The 23,473-nt window shown below is 45.4% G+C and overlaps 1 protein-coding gene across 2 annotated transcripts in view; it reads left to right on the top strand.

Moving 5' to 3' along the window:
* Positions 1–21,573, top strand: part of LOC120297063 (granulocyte colony-stimulating factor receptor-like) — a 63,740-nt gene extending 42,167 nt beyond the window's left edge. Inside the window, exons 11-15 of one of the 2 annotated variants that reach the window (XM_039319278.1) lie at positions 1,866–2,012; positions 6,833–6,976; positions 9,688–9,781; positions 17,015–17,096; positions 20,404–21,573. In XM_039319278.1, the coding sequence (XP_039175212.1) occupies positions 1,866–2,012; positions 6,833–6,976; positions 9,688–9,781; positions 17,015–17,096; positions 20,404–20,928 (992 nt within the window). In that variant the 3' untranslated portion in view covers positions 20,929–21,573. The remainder of the gene's footprint in view (positions 1–1,865; positions 2,013–6,832; positions 6,977–9,687; positions 9,782–17,014; positions 17,097–20,403) is intronic. The other variant, XM_039319279.1, reaches the window with a different exon arrangement.
* Positions 21,574–23,473: the final 1,900 nt, after the last annotated feature.

Genomic DNA, 23,473 nt, shown 5'->3' with positions numbered 1-23,473 from the left:
TGGAACCCTTTAGCTGATGAGGGGCACAACATACTTCTCCTACCTGATCAGGTGGGGGTTGGGTGATATCACATGATGAAGACAGTTCCATAGGTAGCCTGGCCCTATGCCTGTGGTGGCGAACCTATGGCACGTGTGCCACAAGTGACATGCAGAGCCCTCCCTGTGGGCACGTGCGCCCTCGCACCAGTCCTAAGCCTTCAGCTGGGATTTATAAAACCTTTGCGCTTTAGGCCTCCGTCGCCATATGCAAAAAAAAAGGTTCAATCAGTCAATTTCAACTTCTCACGGAAAAAAAAAAGATCTTGCAAAGTTGGAATTGATTGATTGAACTTTTTAGTCCCACCCAGTCTGCCCTTAGCACCGCAGCCACGCCCACCCAATGGGCCATGCCCCCCAGCACCTGACGATACATAAGTGAGTTTTGGGTTGCAGTTTGGGCACTTGGTCTCTAAAAGGTTCGCCATCAATGCCCTATGCCATGTAGGATGCTTTCTAAGATTTTTTCCTCTGCCCAGAAATCCTGTCAAACTAAAGCAAATTACTTGGATATACTCTGAGGTCTTTTAAGGGGGATCCGCCTTAACTCTGCTCCTCCCAACCATGCTGCCTGAACTTTGCTAGTTTAAACTACCCTAAGGAAGAGAAGAACGGGGGATGACATGATAGCGGTCTTCTGATATTTAAGGGGCTGCCACAAAGAAGAAGGGAATCAAGCTATTCTCCAATACGCCCGAAGGCAGGACAAGAAGCAACGGATGGAAACTAATCAAGGAGAGAAGCATCCTAGAATTAAGGAGTAATTTCCTGACAGAACAATTAATCAGTGGAACAGCCTGCTTCCAGAAGTTGTGGGTGTTCCAACATTGGAGGTTTTCAAAAAGAAATTGTCCTGGAATGGTATAGGGCAGGGGTAGGCAACCTCGGCTCTTTTATGACTCGTGGACCAACTCCCAGAATTCCTGAGCCAGCCTGGCTCAGCTTGGAAACCTCTCCCTTTCCCCTCAGCATGGCTGGCTGAGGAATTATGGGAGTTGAAGTCTACGAGTCATGAAAGGGCCAAGTTTGAAGAGCTCTGATCTTGGTGGTTGGTCTCTAAGAGCCATAACTGACTTGATGGGCCACAGTCATCAATATTGGAAAGTAAATACCGTAAATAAAATGTAAAGGAGATAAATATCACCGTGTGACATGGGGCTGAGCCACCTGAAGGCAGGAGAAGAAGCAAAGGGTGGAAACTAATCAAGGAGAGAAGCAACCTGGAACTAATTTCCTGACCGAACAATAATCTAGGTCAGGGGTAGGCAACCTTGGCCCTTTTATGACTAATGGACTTCAACTCCCAGAATTCCTGAGCCAGTATGGCTCAGCTTGGAAACCTCTCCCTTTCCCCTCAGCATGGCTGCCTCAGGAATTCTGGGAATTGAAGTCCACGAGTCATAAAAGAGCCACGGTTGCCTACCCCTGGTATAAAGTCTCCTGCTTGAGCAGTGGTTGGACTAGAAGACCTCCAAGGTCCCTTCCAACTGTTACTCTGTATTCTGTATTTGCTGTCTCTTCTTCCTCTGAAACGTAGCCCGTCCCTTCTTGGAATCCAGACTACATTCCACTACAGCAGCATCACTTCCTCGTCTTCCAAGGTCATTCTCACACTCCATTTCACATATGGATATCTTCAATGGATAAGGCTGCTGAGTCAGCGAGCAAGAAACATAGGGATTAAGGGTGAGGTGGGAGGGGATACAGTTGTATTTCCATTAAAAGTCATAGTCGTTGGCAATCCCATTTTGGAATTATGTACTTCTTCCACTATTTGTGGCAAGGTCTACCTGCTGATGCCCAGATCTCTCCTTTCCATTTTCCAGCTCCACTTCGGGCCCCAGTTTTATATCCCACTCAGGTCTGGAAATCTTGGGTGGAGCTGCAGTGGGAGAGGCTCCCATTGGAAGAACAAGGTGGCGAGATCCAGAATTACACCCTTTACTACAAGGAAGAGAAGATGGATGACTATCGTAAGGAGAAAACTTATGCTTCTCAGCAAAGAGTTAGGTTTGGAATTTACAAGAAAAGTACCTCAGGTTGAAGTAGCAAGTTGCATTTAATTCTTTCAGAAGTTTTTCCCTTCCACTTTTTTTTTTAAAAAAATAACAAGTTTCTATCTAGAATAAGTGTTTTTCAATCTAGGCTGCTTGAAGATGAGTGGACTTCAGTTCCCAGAGTTCCCAGCCAGCTTGCAAATCTGAAAGGGCAAATATCCTGTTGTCTCTTTTAACTACCTGATTAGTTAGGGAGGATTTGTCCATCTGTCCGCCTAGCTGTCTGTCTGTCTCATGTATCTATCATATTTCTTTCTTTCTTTTTATTATCTATCATCTACTTATCAATCTATCATTTATCTATGTCATGTCTCTATCTCATGTCTCTATCATCTATCATGTGATCTCAGTCTATCTATCTATCTATCTATCTATCTATCTATCTATCTATCCATTTATCTATATCTCTATATCATCTAGCTAGCTATCAATCATCTTTCTCTATCACCTATTTATCTCTCTCATGTATCATCTATCTATCTATCTATCTATCTATCTATCGCTATCTCTATCTTTCATGTGTCATCTATCAATCTATCATTTATCTATGTCATGTCTCTCTCTCATGTATCTCATCTATCATCTATCATGTGATCTCAGTCTATCTATATCTATCTATCATCTGCCATCTATCAATCTATGATTTATGTCTTGTCTCTATCTCATTTATCTATCATCTGATCTCTGTCTGTCTATCTATCTATCTATCTATCTATCTATCTATCTATCTATCTATCTATCTATCTAGGGAAGAGAAGTCACCTAGGGAACAAGCAGATAAAAGGTGAAGGAGCCAGCAAATGTGTAACAGGCAGAGAAAGAAAGGTAGAAAAGATCCATCCTCAGACGATAAAAAAAGAGACGGCGGGAGATTTGTACTTTCAGACTTGCATGCTGGCCCAGGAATTCTAGGGATTGAACTCCACAAATCATAAAGGGACCATCATCTCTGCTCTACTGCAATGCCTGTGACCTCTAATAAAACTATGCTTTTCTCAACAAAGGGAGCTCAAGATCATTCCTATTTAGGGGTTTACGTTTGTGGCCGGTCTGATAGGAACCCAGGTCTCTCCGTGTCAGCCTTCCCAGGTAGAGTAGAAAACAAAAAACCCACAACTAGATTTATTTATTTGTTTGTTTATTTATTCATTCATTTGTTCGTTCATTCATTTGTGATGGCGCAAGGATTAGAATGCAGTGCTGCAGGTTCCTTCTGCCGGCTGCCTGCAGCCTCCCATCCATCCGAGGTCGGTAATAATGAGGACTCAGATTGTTGGGGGGGGAGGGGCAATATGCTGACTCTGTAAACAGCTTAGGGAGAGCTGTAAAGCACCATGAAGTGGTATATAAGTTAAGTGTTATTGCTTTTACTTACTCACTCACTCACTCACTTATCTATCTATCTATCTATCTATCTATCTATCTATTTATCGTATAGTGATGATACATTAGCCAGGAGACAACAGAGTGTTAATACAGAGTAGTTAGTTGTTTTGGCTGCCCTAAAAATGCTAGTCCAGTAATGGCGAACCTTTTAGAGACCAAGTGCCCAAACTGCAACCCAAAACCCACTTATTTATTGCAAAGTGCCAGGGCTGCATCATCAGGTGGGACTGGGGGCGTGGCCCACTGGGTGGGTGTGGCTGCAGTGGTCACGGCAGACTGGGTGAGCATCTCCGGGGCATCCCCGGGGGGCCAACGCCACTTGCTCACTCACTTCCTGCCTGTCACTTCCAAACGTCACGTGCTCCCTGCTCTGGTGAACTCTGCTGGGGCAACGGCACATGTGCCCACAGAGAGGCCTCTGAGTGCCGCCTCTGGCACGCGTGCCGTCGGTACGCCACCACTGTGCTAGTCTGTTCGGTTCACATTCACGCGTTATCCAAAAGTGCCCAACAGGGGGCGAACTAGCTCTACTGTATTGTAAGGCAGGGGTTTCAACCTTTTCACCCATTGTACCACTTTTAAGATATGGCAATATTCGAGTACCACCAGGCGCCTAGAAAGGTGTCAAAAACTTGATGATAAAAAAAGGAAAAAAGTGATGAAGTACAGGTAGTCCTTGACTTACAACAGTTCGCTTGGTGACTGTTCGAAGTTACCATGGCACTGAAAAAAGTGTCCCCCAAGCCACAGCCGAGCAAGACACCTGCCTGCCCACCCAGCTGCGGTCTTCCTCCTGTCCAAGGTTTTCATTGTTGGCAGTGGGGATGGGTGGGGGGGTGTTTGGTTTTTATTCCCCCCATCTGCTGAGTGGTTGCAGCAGGTTTTGGTCACTTCCCATGACCCTGGGACACTGTGACCGTCATAAATATGAATCGGTTGCCAAGCATCTGAATGTAAATCCCAAGACCCTGGAGATGCTGCAACGTTCCAGCTGATTGGTGCTTCTTCAGGGCTAAGCAGAAGCACCCGGATCAGCGCCGAGCTCCAGCTGGAGCCTGGCGCTGATCCTGGTGCTTCCACGGAGCCCTGACAGCCCCGAAGAAGCGCCGATCCTGGGGCTTCCGCTGAGCCCTGACAGCCCTGCAGCTCCAGCCGTCTCTCGCTCAGGCTTGTGCGGTGCTGCTACCGGTTCAGCTCATTCCCCACCCCCGCTACCACTTTTCTAGAATGGTCACGTACTACCTGCCAGGTGCCAATGTACCACAGGTGGTACCCATACCACTGGTTGAAAAGCCCTGTTGTAAGGCTCCATCAACGGACTCTTGCCAGTCTGAAAGGACAAGTCTCCCACCATTTCCTTTACAATCCCCCAAAAAAACCCTCCGAAGGGCCCCTTCTGAGCCTCTTTCTCCATCCATTAGGCAGGTCTGGGCTAGGTCCTCTCTTCTCTGACCGTTCCCTAGGATACATTCCTTTGGTCCATCTCTCAAAGTCTTTCTCTCACACACACCCGCTTCTAGCCCAGCACCGTCACCACCAGGCTGTCTTGAGCCTGCAGTTTATTCTTGAAACCTGCACCCAACACTGTGACCTAAATACAGGTAGTCCTCATTTTACAACAGTTCCTTTAGCGACCATCCGAAGTTACAACTGCACTGGAAAAAAGTGACTTATGACCGTTTTTCACTCTTATGACCTTTATCACATCCCCTTTATAAAGGTTGGCTATCGCTTAATTAGTTTTTACGCCGCCACAGACGCGCTTGGCCTGAATGTATTTGAAGCGGCTGAGTTTTAAGGCGAACCGTTGCATATAAATGAAAAGGGGGGGCTACACAAGTAGAAAAAAAGAGGCTACGTTTTTTATCCCTGATATATTTTGGATCATTTTTGGGGGGGAATTGGGAATGCATTCTCTTTTTCTGCCTTTAGAAGGCCAGGTCTGCCCTTCAGCGTGCTCCTCGTAGACGTCTGCTGGCTTAAAAGCCCACTCTTAAGAAAGGACAGCACTTTGAAAGTATAAATTTGCTTTGAAAGAGAAATTGGAACTGCAAGAAAGAAAGTTAAAACATTTGAGCAAGGGATTTTCCTGATTAACATGCTCTCATTTTGGCTTCCACGTGACACCAGACTTCATTAGTATAAATCATCACGTTTTTATGCCCTACGATTAACTGGAAACTGAGCATATTAAACAATTCCTGATTAATTATTTCTTTCGCTTTCTTTTAAAAAAAAAATTCCTCCATGCGAAACAGCAAATTAGTTTGGTTGTAACGTATATACATTTTGGAGCTGTTTGTGCATTTTAGAAATGTTCACCTAGCCCAGGGGTAGGCAACCTTGGCTCTTTTATGACTTGTGGACTTCAACTCCCAGAATTCCTGAGCCAGCCATGCTGAGGGGAAAGGGAGAGGTTTCCATGCTGAGCCATGCTGGCTCAGGAATTCTGGGAGTTGAAGTCCACGAGTCATAAAAGGGCCAAGTTTGAAGACTCCTGCTCTTAATCTTTGTCCTAGGACAGGGGTAGGCAACCTTGGCTCTTTTATGACTCGTGGACTTGAACTCCCAGAATTCCTGAGCCAGCATGGCTCAGCTTGGAAACCTCTCCCTTTCCCCTCAGCATGGCTGCCTCAGGAATTCTGGGAGTTGAAGTCCACAAGTCATAAAAGAGACAAGGTTGAAGACCCCTGCTCTTTATCTTCGTCCTAGGATAGGGGTAGGCAACCTTGGCTCTTTTATGACTCGTGGACTTCAATTCCCAGAATTCCTGAGCCAGCCATGCTGAGGAGAAATGGAGAGGTTTCCATGCTGAGCCATGCTGGCTCAGGAATTCTGGGAGTTGAAGTCCACGAGTCACAAAAGGGCCAAGATTGCCTATCCCTGCCGAAGCCATAGGTTAATGGCATCCTTTCTAGACTAATTGATTGGCATTTATTTAAATTATAAACCTATTTGATCACAAGATCAAAATTCAGACCCTTGGCCACCGACTGATATGTATGACAGTTGCAGTGCTTTGGGGTCGTGTGATTCCCCCTTTTGCAACTTTCTGACGAACAAAATCAATAGGGAAGCCAGATTCACTTTAAAACCATTGTCACTCACTTAACCATCGCATTGATTCACCTAACAACTGTGGCAAAAAAAAAAAAAAAGTTTGTAAAATGGAGCAAAACTCACTTAACATCTGTTTTGCTTAGCAACCGAAATTTTCGGCTCAATTGTGGTTGTAAGTCGAGGACTGTCTTTATAAAAAGCTAGTCTCTGTCCCCAGGAGCTTGCACGGCCAAGGTCCACGGAGTCTTTGCGACTGTTGGTCTGGCCTCTCCCTGCTTCTTCTTTTCCAGGGGCCGTGGTGCTGGATGGCACGGTGCATCGCTACGTCATCAATGGCTTGGCCCCTGGCTCGACTGTGAGGATGTACATGGTGACTACCAATGAAGGTGGAAGCACCAGAGGATCCATCCTGTCTATCCGCACCAAGAATTATGGTGAGGATTGTTGAATAGGGTAGGGTGGGGTAGGGTAGGGTAGGGTAGGGTAGGGTAGGGTAGGATAGGATAGGATAGGATAGGATAGGATAGGATAGGATAGGATAATAAGAATGGAATGGAATGGAATGGAATAATAAGAATAGAATAGAATAGAATAGAATAGAATAGAATAGAATAGAATAGAATAGACTAGAATAGAATAGAATAGAATAGAATAGAATAGAATAGAATAGAATAGAGTAATAAGAATGGAATAGAATAGAATGGAATGGAATGGAATGGAATAATAAGAATAGAATAGAATAGAATAGAATAGAATAGAATAGAATAGAATAGAATAGAATAGAATAGAATAGAATAGAGTAATAAGAATAGAATAGAATGGAATAGAATAGAATAGAATAGAATAGAATAGAATAGAATAGAGTAATAAGAATAGAATAGAATGGAATGGAATGGAATAATAAGAATAGAATAGAATAGAATAGAATAGAATAGAATAGAATAGAATAGAATAGAATAGAATAGAATAGAATAGAATAGAATAGAATAGAATAGAATAGAATAGAATAGAATAGAATAATAAGAATGGAATAATAAGAATGGAATGGAATGGAATAATAAGAATAGAATAGAATAGAATAGAATAGAATAGAATAGAATAGAATAGAATAGAATAGAATAGAATAGAATAGAATAATAATGGAATGGAGTGGAATGGAATAGAATAGAATAGAATAGAATAGAATAGAATAGAATAGAATAGAATAGAATAGAATAGAATAGAATAGAGTAATAAGAATGGAATAGAATAGAATGGAATGGAATGGAATGGAATAATAAGAATAGAATAGAATAGAATAGAATAGAATAGAATAGAATAGAATAGAATAGAATAGAATAGAATAGAGTAGAGTAATAAGAATAGAATAGAATAGAATAGAATAGAATAGAATAGAATAGAATAGAATAGAGTAATAAGAATAGAATAGAATGGAATGGAATGGAATAATAAGAATAGAATAGAATAGAATAGAATAGAATAGAATAGAATAGAATAGAATAGAATGGAATGGAATGGAATGGAATGGAATGGAATGGAATGGAATGGAATGGAATGGAATAATAAGAATAGAATAGAATAGAATAGAATAGAATAGAATAGAATAGAATAGAATAGAATAATAAGAATGGAATAATAAGAATGGAATGGAATGGAATGACAGAGTTGGAAGGGACCTTGGAGTCTTCTAGTCCAACCCAAGTAGTCCAAGTAGGGTGTGATCTACTTTATCAGTAAGGCATTTGATAAAGTAGATCACACCCTACTACTTGACAAGATAGAAAAATACTCAGCGTGTGATCCTCAATGGAACTGCATCTATATGGAGGGAAGTGTGTAGTGGGGTGCCCCAGGGCTCTGTTCTGGGCCCAGCGCTCTTCAACATCTTCATCAATGATCTGGACCAGGGGATAGATGGGGAACTCATCAAATTTGCAGACAACACCAAGCTGACAGGAATAGCCAACACTCCAGAAGACAGGCTTAAGATACAGAACAGACTTGAACACTGGGCACTATATAACAAAATGAAATTCAATGGTGAAAAAAGCACGGTTCTACATTTAGGCAAGAAAAACCAAATGCACAGGTATAGTATAGGGGGTACCTTGCTCAATAGTAGTAACTGTGAGAGGGATCTCGGAGTCCTAATGGACAATCACTTAAATATGAGCCAGCCGTGTGCTGCAGCTGCCAAAAAGGCCAACACAGTGCTAGGCTGCATTAACAGAGGGATAGAATCAAGATCACGTGAAGTGTTAATACTTTACAATGCCTTGGTAAGGCCACACTTGGAATACTGCATCCAGTTTTGGTCACCGCAATGTAAAAAAGATGTTGAGACTCTAGAAAGAGTACAGAGAAGAGCAACAAAGATGATTAGGGGACTGGAGGCTAAAACATGTAAGGAACGGCTGCTGGAATTGGGAATGTCTAGTTTAATGAAGAGAAGGACGAGGGGGGACAGGGTAGCAGTCTTCCAATATCTCAGGGGCTGCCACAAAGAAGAGGGAGTCAAGCTATTTTCCAAAGCGCCTGAAGGCAGGACAAGAAGCAATGGATGGAAACTAATCAAGGAGAGAAGCAACCTAGAACTAAGGAGAAACTTCCTGACAGTGAGAACAATTAACCAGTAGAATAACCTGCCTCCAGAAGCGGTGAATGCTCCAACATTGGAAGTTTTTAAGAAGAGACTGGACAGCCATTTGTCTGAAATGGTGTAGGGTTTCCTGCCTGAGCAGGGGGTTGGACTAGATGACCTCCAAGGTTCCTTCCAACATTATTATTATTATTATTATTATTATTATTACTATTATTACTATTATTACTATTATTATTATTATCTCCTGCTTAGGCAGGAGACCCTATACCATTTCAGTTAAATGGTTGTCCAATCTCTTCTCAAAAACATCCAGGGTTGGACTATTCACATCTGCTGGAGGCAAGCTGGATAAACCATGGTTCAAGGCAGCCCATGTATGCATCCTTTATGTCAGGGGTCTCCAATCCCTGGGCTGTGGCTCGCTCAGAACCAGCCTGTGGAAGTGCATGGCTTTAAAAAAATCTTTAAAAAAGAAAAAGTGCCTACATGAGTTCTTAAAATCCTCTTTCACCGTCCTAAGCCTTCTTTTCTCTTTTTCTCCAGACTACGGGGAAGTTGAAATCCTGCTCTCCGTTTTTTGCATAGGGTTCATCATTCTCCTCGCAGGAACTCTGGTCTGCATTTCCAGACATCAATCGTATGTCAATAAGGATTGCATTTTCAATTTATCCTTGTCATTCCCTATGTTCGCCTGCCTGTTTGTCTCTCTGTCTCTGTCTCTCTGTCCCTCCCTCCCTCCCTCCATCCATCCATCCATCTACCTACTTACATATCTATCTATCATCTATCAACTATCTTCTATCCATGTCATCTATCTGTCTCATTTATCTATCATCTTTCTTTCTTTCTTTCTTTCATCTGTCATCTATCAATCTATCATTTATCTATTTCATGTCTCTTATCTCTTTCATGTCTCATCTATAATCTATCATTTGATCTCAGTATTTATCTATCTATCAATCTATGTCTTCATCTATTATCTATTTATCTATCTATTATCTATTTATTATCTATTTATCTATGTCTTTATCTATTATCTATGTATCTATCTATATCTATGTATTTATCTCTGTCTGTCTGTCTGTCTATCTATCTATATCTATCTATGTCTTTATGTCTTTATCTATCTATCTATCTATCTATCTATCTATCTATCTATCTATCTATCTGTTGAGTCTGTGGCGGGAAACAGACACGAGAAGCAGCTGGAGTTCTCAGTTTCTTTTATTCAGCGTTCAGCTTACAGGAAGATGGCTTCAGCCTCGCCCAAACGCCTCGCAGCCTCTTATATAGGCAACTCCCGGGTAAATGGGTTACTTTTCCCGTGCCAGCACCCGCGCATGCGCACGGCGCTGGCGACAGCCTGTCTGGTCCCGGGCAGCTTTGCACCTGCCCGGGACTGCCTGCAAATGCCCGAGCCGTTTGCAAGGCTCGGGACATAACACCCCTTTTCCCCGGGCTAAAACTACTACCAACATACAACATTTATTTTATACGACAATTTGCTCCCCAGTGCTCCCACTGTTTACTGGCTTTTGCCTTGCCAGCAATGTTATGTAATCTTCTAGGTACTTAGGAGATTTCTTTGCTCTCTGTGACCTTCTTAGCTCTGGGTTACTGGCATAAGTCCCCTGACTGGAGGGAGGCGTGAGCCTGTTCTCTCTATTGTGCCCTGGTGTTTTCCAAGGACTGTGCCCCGATGCCTGGCCTGCTTGCTTGCCCACCGGGCTCGTCAGGCCAGGGCTTCTGTTGCTTTGTGACCTGGTTGTCCTACCTAGCTGTAGACCCTCAGGCCCCGTGAAGTGATAGCCACTGCTGGGCGTCTCTGTAGAACCTCCTAGGTCAGTCCAAGACCTGTCAGGAGGCTGTCCCATCCCTGAACCCCATTCTGTGCTCGGGCTCGTGTGGGTTACTGTACTTTCCCAAAACTCAGGTGTTCCCTGATTTGTGCTAGGGGTGTTGTAGTCGGGACTTGGTTCCTCGACTAGCTCTGTGTATGTTTGACCCCCTGTAGGATTTGGGGTAAGGTCAGGCCACCCTTGGGTATTGTGTGCCAGCTCTCTTGCGGGGAATGATTTGTTGGGATGCCCCCGGGTATCCCCCGTTGCTGGAGTGCTGTGTGCTGTGTGTGGACAGTGAGTATGCCCCCGGGGTAACTCCCTGGCTGGAGTAGGCGTGAGTGCCTGTTGTGTGGGTAAGCTCCATGAATTCCTTTTCGGAGCAATTGCGGAACCCTGGGATGGGCCGTTTGTGGCTCCTTCAGTGGAGATGGGCAGTAGCTCTTGCCCTTCCCTTTGCTCCAAAGGGTCCCCCTCCCCCCCTGGAAAAGACCCAGGAGTCTCATCAGAAAAGTCTCGCCTAGAGCGAAGTTGGTCGATGTGCCGACGCAGGACACGACCGTGGTCCAGGGCAACCTCGTAGGAGAGAGGACCTGTGATCCTGGACACAGAAGCGGGGACCCATGTATGACCAGGCCCGTAATTGCGAGCCCAAACCGTGGCACCCACAAGTAGTTGTCTAGGTGCCCTAGGATGTGAGGTAGATGAAGGCAGTCTGTCCGGATGCAACCGGTCAAGTCTAGTAGTAAGTTGGCGCCCCCAACGAAGTTCAGCTGGACTTCTCCCTGTAGAAGGGGACGGTGTGGTGCGATAAGAAAGGAGAAAGTCAGCCAACCTGTGATGCCAGTCCCCGTAGGTGAGTCTCTTCAAGGCGTCCTTTGCGATGCGCACCATGCGTTCAGCCATACCGGTGGTGGACGGGTGAAAAGGCGCAGACGTGGCATGACGAATCAGGTTTGCCTGTAAGAAAGCTTGGAATTCGGAGGAGGTGAATTGAGGGCAGTTGTCGGACACAATGACATCTGGCAGCCCGTGTGCAGCAAAAATCCCCCTCAGTACCTGAATAGTCTTTGCAGTGGTGGTGGATGAGACAGGCACAACCTCAAGCCATTTTGAATGGCTGTCAACAAGGACCAAGAAGAACTGGCCCTGAAAGGGCCCAGCGTAGTCAATGTGCACCCTAGACCATGGGGACTGTGTTTCCTCCCATCTATGCACAGGAGCTTGGGGCATCTCTGGGCGAGATCGTTGGCACAGGTGGCATGCGTGTACCGTATCCTCAATACCTTTATCTAAACCAGGCCACCACAAGTGGCTTCGTGCAAGAGCCTTCATACGAACAATGCCAGGATGACCCTCGTGGAGGGATTCTAAGACCCTAGTCCTCATTGAGGTGGGAATGACAACTCTGTTTCCCCAAAGCAGACAACCCTGAGAAAGGGACAGTTCGTTCCTTTTGGACCAGAAACTCTGAAACTCAGGACTAGGGCAGTGCTCAGGCCACCCGGACAGGACCCAGGAGCGGACACGTGAAAGTGTGTGATCTGTACCTGTTTCAGCGGTAACATCCCTGGCACTAAGAGGGAGCTCGGGCAAGGCTTGGATTGATAGAATGTTGACAGCTGGCGCGGGGTCAGCTTCTACTACTGGCAGAGGCAACCTACTGAGGCCATCAGCATGGCCCATTTCTTTCCCAGGCTTGTGGATTAATGAAAAATCATATGCAGACAAAAAAATAGACCACCTAAGCATTCTAGGGGAAATGATGTGGGGAGTCTGCTTACGTGTGGTAAACAGTCCCAGCAGAGGCTTATGGTCAGTGAAGACCGTGAAATGCCTGCCATATAGAAAATCGTGGAATTTTTTAATTCCAGCAACAACAGCCAGAGCCTCCCTGTCTATCTGAGCGTAGTTGCGCTCGGCAGAAGACAGTGTTCTGGAGTAGTATGCAATAGGAACCTGAGTTCCATCAGACCTGAGATGACTCAGGACAGCTCCAACCCCGTAGGGGGACGCATCACAAGCGATGCACACAGGAAGAGACTCGTTGAAATGTGCAAGAACACTGTTAGAAGTGAGCAAGGCCTTGACTTCTTTAAAGCAAGCCTCATGTACTTGTGACCACAGCCACACAGCTTGTTTGTCTAGTAGCCTGTGAAGAGGCTCAGCTACACTAGCTTTATGTGGAAGAAAAGAATTGTAGAAATTCAGGAGGCCTAAGAAGGCCTGAAGTTCGGCCTTAGACTTTGGCCTGGGTGCTTCTAAAATAGCAGTTAATTTGGATTCAGCAGGATGAATCCCAGCAGCATCAATTTTGAATCCCAGAAATTCAGTAGAAGGCACCCCAATCTGGCATTTGTCTTTTCTGAGCTTGAGGCCTGATTTCCTGAATCTTAACAGGACAGCCCTAAGCCTTTCAGCTAGAATGTGTGTGGAGTCTCCTGCAATCAAGACATCGTCAAAGTAGGGGCAGACCCCTGGTATACCTCGTAGTGTGTTTTCCATTACGCTTTGGAAAATCCCAGGAGCGACATTCACTCCAAACTGTAGCCTTTTTACCTTAAAGGCTCCCCTGTGGGTCACAATGGTCTGAGCTATAGCAGCATCATCATCAACAGGCAGCTGTTGATATGCTTGAGCTAGGTCAAGCTTTGCAAAAACACGCCCCCCCTTGAGAGAGGCCAGGATGTGACTGACCACAGGAACAGGATAGGCATGTTGCTGCAATGCCTTATTGAGTGTGCATTTGTAATCAGCACAAATGCGAATGTCCCCATTTGCCTTTAGAGGCGTGACAATGGGGGTCTCCCATGGGCTGGAATCAACAGGTTCTAGGATTCCTTGTTGGATTAGTTTGTCTAATTCAGTGTCAATCTTACTTTTTAAAGCAAAAGGGACCCTTCTTGCTTTAATCCTAATGGGAGTGACAGTGGGGTCTAGCTTTAAGGACACAGGTGGTCCTTTGAATGTGCCCAGCTGGGGGCTGAAAACATCTGCAAATTCTTTGCAGACTTCCTGTAGGTCGAGTGTTTGTAAGCTGTTGAGTCCTGTGACGTGTATCCCCAGGGCCTCAAACCAATCGAGTCCTATGAGACTCGTTCGTTCACCCCCTACTACTAATAAGTCTAGTGGACCTTCAAAACTCTTGTATTGCACGTTAAGGGTGGCCTCCCCCTTAACACACACTCTTGAGTTCTGAAAATCTGTTAATACAACATCAGAAGGCCTTAACTTGGCCTTAGTCCCACTACTGGAACAAATCTTCCTAAATGTATGCAATGAAATGATGGAAAGGGCAGACCCTGTGTCTAGTTCCATAGATAATGGAACCCCTTGTAGCTTCACGTTGAGTGACAGCTTTTTCTTCATGGGCTTGTGTGTGCCTGTCCTACAGATGCTTCTTCGCGAAGCGCAAAAACCTACCCTATTCTGGCTGGGGAGTCTGGTACCCTTCAGGCGTTCTTCTTGGGGTTGTGCCTTTCATCGGCCCAGACACACAGCTGCAATGTGCCCTTGTTTGCCGCATGCCCGGCAGGTAGCGGAGCGGAACTTGCAGTCGGTTCTCCTGTGGCGACCTCCACAGCCGATGCACTTGAGCGGAGCCGAAGAGCTTCCCTTCTGGTTTTCTTCCTTCGCGGGGTGTAGACGGTCGACTTCCTCGTCCGGATCCTCCTCGGAGTTTCGTCGGACGTCTTCCTGGTGCACGGACGCACCCTCTGCACTGCTTCTGATCGGCCGCATGTTCTTGACGGCGCCGCCTGCTGCTTCTTCTGCGGTGACTTCCCTTAAGGCGTCTTGGAAGGATAATTCTTCCTTAGCGAAAAGTCTCTGTTGTAGCTCTCGATGCCTTAACCCGCACACGAATCGGTCCCTCAGTCGTTCCTCGAGGTCCTTGAACTCGCAGGGCTTGGCGGCCTTCCGTAACGCGGCGATGTATTCCTTGGCTGACTCACCGGACCGTTGATCCCTCTGTTCGAAGGTGTGTGGCGCCATGAGATAACGGACACCTTGGGGTGGAAGTGCTCCTTCAGCAGCTTCTTCAGGTCTGCGTAGCTTACAGACTCTACTGGGACAGGTGCTGCAAGGTTTTCTGCGATTTCGAAGGCGTCTTGGCCGCAAACGCAAAGCAGGGTGGCCGGCCTTCAAGCTATCTTCCCTCACTTGGTTTGCCTTGAAGTAGTTCTCCATTCTGGATACGTAGGACTCCCACCGCTCTGGATGTGAGACGTCGAATTCCGAAAGCCTTCCGATTTTCGCCATCTTCGGATCTTCAGGAGACGGGTCTATCAGCCAGCCTACCCCCGAATGCGCACCGGATTGGCGGGCAGCTGCCGAGTCGACGCCGTTCCTCTTCCGCTGCTCAGGACTCCTTGGGTAAGCTTACACTTCTTTCCTTTCCAGGTAGTGCAAGGCATCCCACCTTCGTCGCCAGTGTTGAGTCCGTGGCGGGAAAACAGACACGAGAAGCAGCTGGAGTTCTCAGTTTCTTTATTCAGCGTTCAGCTTACAGGAAGATGGCTTCAGCCTCGCCCAAACGCCTCGCAGCCTCTTATATAGGCAACTCCCGGGTAAATGGGTTACTTTTCCCGCGCCAGCACCCGCGCATGCGCACGGCGCTGGCGACAGCCTGTCTGGTCCCGGGCAGCTTTGCACCTGCCCGGGACTGCCTGCAAACGCCCGAGCCGTTTGCAAGGCTCGGGACATAACACTATCTATGTCTTCATCTATTATCTATTTATCTATTGTCTATCTATTATCTATTTATCTATGTCTTTATCTATTATCTATGTATCTATCTATATCTATATCTATGTATTTATGTATGTATCTATCTATCTATCTATGTCTTCATCTATTATCTATTTATCTATCTATTGTCTATCTATTATCTATTTATCTATGTCTTTATCTATTATCTATGTATCTATCTATATCTATGTATTTATCTCTATCTGTCTGTCTATCTATCTATATCTATCTATGTCTTTATGTCTTTATCTATCTATCTATCTATTTATGTCTTCATCTGTTATCTATTTATCTATTGTCTATCTATTATCTATTTATCTATGTCTTTATCTATTATCTATGTATCTATCTATATCTATGTATTTATGTATCTATCTATCTATCTATCTCTTCATCTATTATCTATTTATCTATCTATTGTCTATCTATTATCTATTTATCTATGTCTTTATCTATATCTATGTATCTATCTATATCTATGTATTTATCTATCTATCTATCTATCTATCTATCTATCTATATCTATCTATGTCTATCTATGTCTCTATCATCTATTATCTATTATCTATCTGTATGTCATTGCTCTTTGTCTCTCATGTATCTATCATCTTTCATCTAAACATACAGAGAGAATAGGGTTTAATTGCAAGTATGGACCCAGTGAGGATGCGATGTGTCATCTAGGCTTATATAATAAAACTAAATTTGAAAATCTATATGTAGTCCTCGATTTATGACCATTATTGAGCCACGATGGTCATAAAGTGGCCCACCATGTGACCATGCTTGATTTTATGACCTTTTGTGCAGAAGTCATTAAGCGAACGTGAAGAGTCACAAAGTGAATTAACAAGCCCTTTGTTTGGATAAGGGGCATTTTTTGACAAAACTCAAGTTTCCAGTAAATATTGTAAATTGCGGTCACGTGACTGTGGGATGCTGTCAATAAATCGGTTGGTGAGCACCCAAAATTCAGTCGTGTGACTGTGAGGCGGGAGGCAGATATTATAACTTCAAAACCAAAGAGCTTTTTTAGGGTCTATGATAATTTTGAATGGTTGCTAAGCAACCGGTCGTAAGTCGAGGACTGCCTGTAGAAGAAAGACTAAGGCATTCACTGTTATATCTTGGTTTCTAAAAATATCATCTTGATTCTTTTTCAAACTCATTTGGTTTCACTTTTCAAACAGATAGCTAAGAGCTTCTTGCTTTTTTACAAAACACAAAAGGATTGCGGAGTTCTTATTATTTACAGGTTGTGATTTTCCCTGTATAATTTTCAGACTTCGGAAGTATCTATGGCCACAGATTCCAGATCCCAGAAAAAGTAATTTGGCTACTTGGATACCACAGAACGTGTGTCTGGTAAGTGGGCCTCAGGGGAAGGGGCAGCTGGGTATGTTCCCCAGGAAAAACACAATCTGGAAGGCAATTTTAAGATGGGTGGACTTCAATTCCCAGAATGCCTCAGGTATCATTTGTGGACCAACTCCCAGAATGCCTCAGCTGGCATTTGTGGACTTCAGTTCCCAGAATGACTGAGTTGGCATTTGTGGACTTCACCTCCCAGAATGCCTCAGGCATCATTTGTGGACTTCACCTCCCAGAATGCCTCAACTGGCATTTGTGGACTTCAATTCCCAGAATGCCTGGGTTAGGATTTGTGGACTTCAGCTCCCAGAATGCCTCAGGCATCATTTGTGGACTTCAGCTCCCAGAATGCCTCAACTGGCATTTGTGGACTTCAATTCCCAGAATGCCTCAGCTGGCATTTGTGGACTTCAGCTCCCAGAATGCCTCAGCTGGCATTTGTGGACTTCAATTTCCAAAATGCCTCAGCTGGCATATGTGGACTATTCAACTCCCAGAATGCCTCAGGCGTCATTTGTGGACTTCAATTCCCAGAATTCCTCAGCTGGCATTTGTGGACTTCAGGTCCCAGAATGCTTCAACTGGCATTTGTGGACTTCAATTCCCAGAATGCCTGAGTTGGCATTTGTGGACTTCAGCTCCCAGAATGCCTCAGCTGGCATTTGTGGACTTCAATTTCCAAAATGCCTCAGCTGGCATATGTGGACTATTCAACTCCCAGAATGCCTCAACTGGCATTTGTGGACTTCAATTCCCAGAATACCTCAGCCAGTGGGGTTTTCCGCCTCCGCAATAGCCCACATTCCATCCCTACTGGGCATGCTCGGCTTTCTTTGGTTGCTTTAAGAAATTTCCTCACATTCAGATCTTGGCCTGAGCTAGCCAACATTTATCCAGAGATGGTGTCAGTTTGGCTGGATGGCCCAAAAACGATCATTCTTAACAATTAAAGACAATGTTGATCAGATCCATCCATCAGGTGGAAAGTTATATAGAGAGTCTTTGACTTACAACCATTCATTTGGTGACTGTCTGAAGTGACAACGGCATTGAAGAAAGGGACTTACCATTGTTTTTCACACTTAACAACTATTGTAGCATTGTCATGGTCACATGATCAAGATTCAGATGCCTGGCAAACGGGCATGTTAATTTATGGTGCTTGCAGTGTCCTGGGGTCATGTACAGATAGTCCTTGATTTACAACCACAATGGAGGCCAAGCGCTAAGCGCCACATTTGTTAACTGAATTTTGATTCATTTTACGATCTTTTTTCCCACAGTTGTTACATGAATCACTGCAGTTGTTAAGTTAGTGACACGGTTGTTAAGTGAATCTGGCTTCCCCATCGACTTTGCTTTGCTCAGAAGCTCGCAAAAGGGGATCACATGACAGCAAGACACGGCAACCGTCATAAATGCGAGTCAGTTGCCAAGAGTCTGAATTTTCATCACGTAACCCTGGGGATGCAGCATGGGTCGTAAGTGTGAAAACCTGTCACAACTCACTTTTTTCAGTGCTGTTGTAACTTTGCACTGTCACTAAACGAGCTGTTGCAAGTCGAGGACTCTCTGTAAATCAGCATTTGTGACCTTCTGGCGAGTAAAGTCAGTGGGGGAAGCCAGATTCACTTAACAAACCATGTAACTAACTTAATAATTGCAATGATCCACTTATAGCACGGGTGGCAAGAAAGCTCATAAAATGGGGCAAGACTCTCTTAACAACTGTCTCACTTAGCGGCAGAAATGTTGGGCTTAATTGTGGTCGTAAGTCGAGGATTACCTGCATTTCGTTGTGGGTGCAGATATATCTACGGTACCTTAAACATGATCTGCCCTTCTCTTCTCTTCTCTTCTCTTCTCTTCTCTTCTCTTCTCTTCTCTTCTCTTCTCTTCTCTTCTCTTCTCTTCCCTTCCCTTCCCTTCCCTTTCCCTCCCTCCTCTCCTCCCCTCACTTCCCCTCACCTCTTCTCTCCCCTCGCCCTTCCCACCTCTCCTCTCCCTTCCCTTCCCTTCCCTTCCCTTCTCTCTTCTCCTCTCCCCTCCTCCTCTTCCCTTCTCTCCCTCCTCTCCTTGCCTCCCCTCCCCTCGCCTCTTCTGCCTCCTTTCCTCCTCTTCCTTCCCCTCCTCTCCCCTCCTCCTTCCCACCTCCTCTCCTCTGCCTTCCCTTCTCTCCTCTCCCTTCCCTTCCTTTTCCTTCCCTTCTCTTCTCTCCTCTCCTCCTCTTCCCTTCCCTTCCCTCCCTCCCTCCTCTCCTCTCCTCCCCTCACCTCCCCTGCCTCCCTTCCCCTCCTCTCCTCTCCCTTCCCCTCCTCTCCCCTCCCCTTCCCACCTCTCCTCTCCCTTCCCTTCCCTTTTCTTCTCTCCTCTCCTCCCCTCCCCTTTCCCTCCTCTCCTCCCCTCCCCTCCCCTGCCTCCTCTCCCCTCCCCTTCCCACCTCTCCTCTCCCTTCCCTTCTCTTCTCTCCTCTCCTCCTCTTCCCTTCCCTTCCCTCCCTCCCTCCTCTCCTCCCCTCACCTCCCCTGCCTCCCTTCCCCTCCTCTCCTCTCCCTTCCCCTCCTCTCCCCTCCCCTTCCCACCTCTCCTCTCCCTTCCCTTCCCTTTTCTTCTCTCCTCTCCTCCCCTTCCCTTTCCCTCCTCTCCTCCCCTCCCCTCCCCTGCCTCCTCTCCTCTCCCCTCCCCTTCCCACCTCTCCTCTCCCTTCCCTTCCCTTTTCTTCTCTCCTCTCCTCCCCTTCCCTTTCCCTCCTCTCCTCCCCTCCCCTCCCCTGCCTCCTCTCCCCTCCCCTTCCCACCTCTCCTCTCCCTTCCCTTCCCTTTTCTTCTCTCCTCTCCTCCCCTTCCCTTTCCCTCCTCTCCTCCCCTCCCCTCCCCTGCCTCCTCTCCTCTCCCCTCCCCTTCCCACCTCTCCTCTCCCTTCCCTTCTCTTCTCTCCTCTCCTCCTCTTCCCTTCCCTTCCCTCCCTCCCTCCTCTCCTCTCCTCCCCTCCCCTCCCTCCTCTCCCCTCCCCTCCCCCTTCCCACCTCTCCTCTCCCTTTCCTTCCCTTCTCTCCTCTCCTCTCCTCCTCTTCCCTTCCCTTTCCCCCCTCCCCTCCCCTGCCTCCTCTCCTCTCCCCTCCCCTCCCCCTTCCCACCTCTCCTCTCCCTTCCCTTCCCTTCTCTTCTTTCTTCTCTCCTCTCCTCCTCTTCCCTTCCCTTTCCCTCCTCCCCTCCCCTCCCCTGCCTCCTCTCCTCTCCCCTCCCCCTTCCCACCTCTCCTCTCCCTTCCCTTCTCCTCTTCAATCTCACCCACCCTTTAGGACTTCACTTCTCACTGCAATGAGAAATGGAGCCAGGCTTACTTTGGAGTAACCATCAGTGACCTCCTCAAGGTCTTTCCTTCTCAACCTGCGGAGACAGACCCACAACTCCTCCTTGGAAAGCAGTGGCTGGCGGAGTCTCCCAACGCTTTGCAGAAGGTTGTCCCTGTGATGAAAAGCGGGACGGCATCACGAGAACCTGCAGACCAGCAGCTCCAGAAAACTCTGGCAACTTGGAATGAGGTGGAGTACTCCAGGGTGCTGGTGGTCAAAAGCAACCCAGGACCAGGTGAAACCTGGAGCGCTCCTCCTTGCATGTGGTCCAGTTGCTGGGATCTGGCCAAAACGTGCCCTGAACCACCCTTGGGTCAACAGTTCTGGGTTCAGAATTTGACCTACGAGACCTTATTAGATGTCAAGTCCTACAACAGGTCAACCCCCGAGTCCATGGGTGAGTTTCCACTCTTGGTCAGTCTGGTGACAGTGGATGGAGAGCTACACTCTGTGGAAAAATCACCCCCCTAACCCACTGCAAACAGATCTCCTAAGACTTTAGATCTGAGCCAACTTAGAAGTTGGCCTGTGGAAAAAAATCCTTCTTTGGGTGATCCTCAATTCTTCAACCGGATGGGAAGAATTTGACGCAGCAAGAATTCACTATTTGGGAAGTTTGAAGACAACCGTTTGCTGATCTGAGCTGCTATTAAAAAAAAAAACAACTCTTGCCTCTTGAGATTTTGCAGAAAATGTCATTTCCTTTTTAGCATGTTTAGCTTCTGAGTTTGCCGGTGTTAATTGCCAACACGGCCCTGTGAACGGTGGTTCTTTGAATAAAGAGCAAAGGTTTTAAAAGGCGTTCTGCTAGCCAACTTCAGCTGGCCAAGATTTAATTGACAATGGGGGTGAATTTCAGACAATAATGAGTTTGCGTGCAGTTTTTCTTTTCTTTTTCTTTTTTCTTTTAACCTAAATTAGAGTTCAACTTCCAGTTGAAAAAAACAGATTTTCCAGGAGAAAGAGAGGGGAAAAAAGAGAAACTCGAAATGACTTACTCAATCCTTAAGGATTTTTCTTTCTTTTTTAATTTTATTTTTTAAACCAACAAAACAAAACAAAACATAACACAGATACTCACACAGTGTATACTCCTCCCTTTTTTTTAACAGCGATTTCGTAACAGTAATCTTTTATTATTTACATTTTCCCCCCTTTTTCTTCTTTAGAATATTTGTCCTTGTTGCCCCGTTGTTTCTTATTTGCATTTTTCTTCCTTCATACTATACTTCATACTAAGAATAATACATATTATTATTACTATACATTATTATACACACTTTTTCCACATTTAACCTTTCCACATTTATTCTCCTCTATTATTTCTAGTCTCCAACCAGTCATACCACTTGTTCCATATTAGATAGTACTCTGTGTCTTCCTTTTCTTTTATCTCTTTTGTTAATTTGTCCATCTCAGCACATTCCAGGATTTTTCTTATCACTTCTTCCTCTGATGGTATATTCTCATTTTTCCAGAACTGTGCATATGCTATTCTTGCTGCTGTTGTTATATGTAGAATTAAGTACCGTATTTCTCCTTAAGGATTTTTCTACAGTCTTTGAAGGGGGGAGGGGATAGAATTTCTGGTAAGGCCACACTTGGAATACGGCATCCAGTTTTGGTCACCACGATGTAAAAAAGATGTTGAGACTCTAGAAAGAGTGCAGAGAAGAGCAACAAAGATGATTAGGGAACGGGAGGCTAAAACAAACAAGGAATGGCTGCTGGAATTGGGTATGCCTAGTTTAATGAAGAGAAGGATTAAGGGAGACATGATAGCAGTTTTCCAATATCTCATGGGCTGCCCCAAAGAAGAGGGAGTCAAGCTATTCTCCAAAGCACCAGAAGCAAAGGATGTAGACTAATCAAGGAGAGAAGCAACCTAGAATTAAGGAGAAACTTCTTGACAGTGAGAACAATTAACCAGTGGAACCACCTGCCTCCAGAAGCGGTGAATGCTCCAACACTGGAAGCTTTTAAGAAGAGACTGGACAGCCATTTGTCCGAAATGGTATAGGGTTTCCTGCCTGAGCAGGGGGTTGGACTAGATGACCTCCAAGGTCCAACTTTATTATTATTATTATTATTATTATTATTATTATTATTATTATTATTATTATTATTATTATTATTATTATTATTATTATATCCCACAGAGGGATCGCCATGATTCACTTCTGGTTTCTGGCAAAAAATACCCCTGGCAGATAACAAGCTCATTTAATGTCAGCAGTATTTGCTTAATGACCATCGACCGGCAGCTTTTCTTCACAACCGCCACAAAAAAAATACCATAAAATTGGGCTGATTATATGATGACCTGCTTCATAATTTTACAATCCTAATTCTGAGCTCAATTACAGTCATAAATTGAGGTGTATCTGTACCTTCCCACTCACCCGTTGTTGAGCCTGCAATTGTACATTTTCACCACTAGAGGGCAAAGCTGTTGCACGGCTTTCCGGAGCTTGCCTGTTCGAAGCAATCCAAAAATCCCAAAATCTATCAAACGTGGCAGGTTCCCCCTAATTCCCCGATACTTTTTTTCTTTTCTAGAAGCAATGAAATAAATTATGATTCCAGTTGTAAAGGATTGGCTGTTTTAAGCTTCATGAAACTTTTCAGTGGTTCCCAAGAAAAATCCAGGGAAGAAACAACAACAACAACAATAATAATAAAGTTGGAAGGGACCTTGGATGTCATCTAGTCCCACCCCTTGCTCAGGCAGGAAACCCTACACCATTTCAGACAAATGGCTGTCCAGTCTCTTCTTAAAAGCTTCCAATGTTGGAGCATTCACCGCTTCTGGAGGCAGGTTGTTCCACTAGTTAATTGTTTTCACTGTCAGGAAGTTTCTCCTTAGTTCCAGGTTGCTTCTCTCCTTGAGTTAGTTTCCATCCGTTGCTTCTTGACCTGCCTTCAGGTGCTTTGGAGAATAGCTTGACTCCCTCTTATTTCTGGCAGCCCCTGAGATAGTGGAAGACTGCTATCCTGTCCCCCCTCGTCCTTCTCT

Source organism: Crotalus tigris, unplaced genomic scaffold (assembly GCF_016545835.1).
Source record: "Crotalus tigris isolate CLP2741 ecotype Arizona unplaced genomic scaffold, ASM1654583v1 scf7180000022970.308977840:1548163, whole genome shotgun sequence".
In the NCBI taxonomy this organism is placed as follows: domain Eukaryota; kingdom Metazoa; phylum Chordata; class Lepidosauria; order Squamata; family Viperidae; genus Crotalus; species Crotalus tigris.
This window is presented reverse-complemented; position numbering and strand designations above follow the sequence as displayed.